The sequence below is a fragment of the Trachypithecus francoisi genome, unplaced genomic scaffold (genome assembly GCF_009764315.1).
Source record: "Trachypithecus francoisi isolate TF-2019V2 unplaced genomic scaffold, Tfra_2.0 Lachesis_group12, whole genome shotgun sequence".
In the NCBI taxonomy this organism is placed as follows: Eukaryota; Metazoa; Chordata; class Mammalia; order Primates; family Cercopithecidae; genus Trachypithecus; species Trachypithecus francoisi.
Window position 1 is genome coordinate 120,297,367 of NW_022681457.1, and position 3,636 is coordinate 120,301,002.

Below are 3,636 nucleotides of genomic sequence, written 5' to 3' on the forward strand. Positions count from 1 at the left end.
ACAGGCTGGGACATGAGTCCCCTTCAAGGGAGGTGTTATGGGAGTCCCGTGGGGGTATGACGGTGAATAGGGGTTCCCTTCCTGCCACCTCCAAAGTCACCTGATGTTTCTGCCTGGGAGCCTCCCAGCCTAACTCTTCACAATGGCGTCCAGCTGGCCTGTGGGAGGGCCACCCTGCACTGGCTTGAAGTCCTGCCTTCCCCTGCTGTCTCAGCACTGTCCTGGTTGCCCCCTGGACCATCTATCCTTGTGCTGAGGGCCTCCTGGAGCTAGGCCCACGAAGCGGGTCACTCAGAGCCGGGGGTCACTGCCAAGAGCCTCAGGGGAAGGCTCCTCATTGGACCCTGCCAGCTGGCCAGGGAACCCCACTCCTGGATTCAGACTCTGCCTAACCAGCCCTGATGCCAGCCCCAGCTCCGGGGGCTGAGGCCCTTCCGCTAGGACCTGGCAGGGTCCCAACCTGTCCCTAGGAGGCAGCCCAGGCCCCGAATCCTCTCCTAGTCTCTGCTGCAGAGCATCAGAGGAACTGTGGCCACAGGCTAGGGGGTGGGGGTCTCCCAAGGGACCCTCCCCTAAGGACCCAGGGTGGGATTCATTGCCCCAAAGTGGCTGCGGGCACTCGGCTCAGTTGGCCAGGTACCCGGGTTATTAGCTCATCCCGTGGACCGGTAGGGGGGGAGGGGGGTCTAGGGCTGGCATGGCCTCTGATCCTCAAATCTGCCACCTGGCACCCACTCCCCTCCCACTGGCAAAATGCCGGATGAAAGCAAGCCCTACAAGTGCCCTGGCTGCCAGAGGGATGAGGTGGAGCTGTGGCATGCAGGAACAGTGGCCACAGCAAGTATGTCAAGAGCCGAGACCTCCCAAGCTGCGTGGACACCGAGGTCAGATCCCTGGCCAGATAGGGCTGGGGAGAGGCCCCTGAGGGACATCTGCCAGCTCGTGGAGCAGCCCCACTGCTGCTGTGGGTTACAGTGCTCCTGGGAGGACAGGGTGCAGGAAGCGGAGAGAGCTGCCGGGTGCCGGGCTCCACGTGGAGCACAGGCCCCAGCTTCGTGGAGCTGCCGGGAGCCCAGCCAGGAAGGCGTGAGGCCCATTTTCTAGGTCTGGAGATGTCAGGAGTCCCAGGTGACAGTCAGGGGACTTGTAACATAGGCACGTAGGGCTGATCCTGAGTGTAGATCCCTTTGTCCCCCTCCCCTGGAGGGGCAGCAGGTCCCAGTCAGGGAAGACGCCCATCCCCCAGGAAGCAGTGGCACTTGTTCATTCTACAGCTTTTCCCTTATCTGTGCCTGCGGCCTCTGCCAGCCAGCAGTGGGGAGCCGCTGGGGAGAGGCAGGGGAGGGGAGGGGAGCTGAGGGGAGGGCGGGAGAGGGGGCCCTCCTTCCTGCCTCCCTCCCGCTTGGCGGCCTGGGAAAAGGCAGCATATTGAGGCGCCGGGCTCCCGGCATCAGGCCCCGGGATGCTAATGAGGGCGAGCGCGTTCCCACAGCCCGGACATTGTGCCGCGCGGCCCACCTGCTCCTTGGGGAGCGCCCATTGTGCCCGCGCCAATTCACAGGCAATTTAGCGTGCGCTAATGGGCCGGCGCCTTTGTGCGGCCCGCGCAGCCATTGGCCGCGGAGTGTGGGAACGGCGGCTGCGCCCGGACCCCAGGCGCCAGGCCGTCGCCCGCGCCTATATAGGGCGCCGGCGCGCGGGGCCGGTGTCCGCTCCAGCCCGGGACGCGCTTGGCCCTGCCCGCGCCCGCTCGCTTCGTCTTGTCCGGCCTCCCCGCGTTGTCTCCTCGCCTGTTCCGCGCCAGGCATGGCCCCCAGCACCGTGGCCGTAGAGCTGCTAAGCCCTAAAGAGAAAAACCGAGTAAGTACCAGGCTCGCCCAGCGCGCTGTCCCCGCGGCGTCTGGTCCCCGGGTGTCTCCGCGCCGGGCCGGGCCAGCCTGACTCCCCTCCTCCCGCAGCTGCGGAAGCCAGTGGTGGAGAAGATGCGTCGCGACCGCATCAACAGCAGCATCGAGCAGCTGAAGCTGCTGCTGGAGCAGGAGTTCGCGCGGCACCAGCCCAACTCCAAGCTGGAGAAGGCCGACATCCTGGAGATGGCTGTCAGCTACCTGAAGCACAGCAAAGGTGAGCGCACCCGGCCCCCCGGGCCCCGAGTTCCCGCCGCGCCCCGGCTCCCCGCGCCCCGCCGTCCGCTCACCGCCACCGCGTCTCCCCGCAGCCTTCGTCGCCGCCGCCGGCCCCAAGAGCCTGCACCAGGACTACAGCGAAGGCTACTCGTGGTGCCTGCAGGAGGCCGTGCAGTTCCTGACGCTCCACGCCGCCAGCGACACGCAGATGAAGCTGCTGTACCACTTCCAGCGGCCCCCGGCCGCGCCCGCCGCGCCCGCCAAGGAGCCCAAGACGCCGGGCGCCGCGACCCCACCCGCGCTCTCCGCCAAGGCCACCGCCGCCGCCGCCGCCGCGCGCCAGCCCGCCTGCGGCCTCTGGCGGCCCTGGTGACCCGGCGGGACCTGAGGGCGCGCGGCCCGAGGACCAGAGGGCGAGCCTGCTCCTCTCGCCTGTAGGGAAGCGCCTTCCCGCCGTCGTCCGCCCAGGGCTTGGACGCGCCCTTCTCCGGAAGGCTCCAGCCCCAGGCCGGCCGGCCCGCAGGAGCCCCATTCTCAGAGAATGTGTGTGCAGAGTCCCTGCCGTTTTAGGACAATCAGGGCCCATCTTCTGCCAAGTGTCTGACCCCATGGGGTTGTTCTGTGTTTGCATTTAAGCAAGCGACTTCTGGGAAGTCCCCGGCCGCCCGGGGTTCTATGATATTTGTAGTGCCGGGTTCGCACGCCGGTGCCCCCAGCCTGTAGAGGACTTTCTTCAGGGCCCGTAGCTGCTGGGCGCACCCCTGGCAGGCGGGCTGTGCCGCGGGCACATTTGCCTTTTGTGAAGGCCGAACTTGAGCTGTATCCTCATAGGAAGCAGTGATCACCCCGGACAGGCGCCCAGGACCCTGCCGGCTGTGGGCAAAAGGCTCCGAGTGTGCCTGGTGGTCTGGCTGGAGCTCACACTGGGCTGTCTGGGGAGGGTGGGTGCCTCCACTATGATCCTTAAAGGATTCCTCTGTGTGGGTGGATTCGTGTGGGCACGACTTTGTACTCAGAAATTGAACTCTCGGTCACGTGGAAGCCACGGGACTGCTCTGAAGCCGCTAATAAAATCTGACTGTTCAGCCCCCCCACCCCCCGCCCATGGTCTATCTTCTGCTGTGCCTCATACCTGTCCTTGGCAGCCACGGGGTGGGTCTGCAGGGGGTGAAGGGGAATGGGCAGGGCCATGGTAGCAGTTAAGCAGGGAGGGACCCCTGCCAGTGGCCCCCTGGACCCAGGAAGAAGGGTGGGGTCCTTGCTCCTGAAGAACAGCGGGAGGGAGGGAGGAAGGGAGGGAAAGCAGGTGAGGAGCAGGGGCAGGGGAAGGTGGGCTGGAGGGGTGGACGTGGTCAGAGCCCTGGGTGGGTCTCCCTCCCAGGCCGTTCACTAGCTCCCGGAAGGTAGGGGTGGGGCAAGATGACAATGCAGGACCTTAGGCTCTGTTCACTGAGAGGGGACCCAGGGCCACAGCCCACAGTAGACCTCTCGCTACAGTCATAGGGGGCTT

General features: G+C 66.1%; 1 protein-coding gene across 1 annotated transcript; it reads left to right on the plus strand.

Annotated features, from left to right (window-relative positions):
* The first annotated feature begins 1,703 nt into the window (after window positions 1-1,703).
* On the plus strand, window positions 1,704-3,217 carry HES5 (hes family bHLH transcription factor 5). Its single transcript, XM_033229373.1, has 3 exons — window positions 1,704-1,860; window positions 1,959-2,124; window positions 2,219-3,217. Exons 1-3 carry the CDS (start codon window positions 1,807-1,809, stop codon window positions 2,497-2,499), a joined length of 501 nt encoding a protein of 166 aa, XP_033085264.1. The 5' UTR covers window positions 1,704-1,806; the 3' UTR covers window positions 2,500-3,217.
* Window positions 3,218-3,636: the final 419 nt, after the last annotated feature.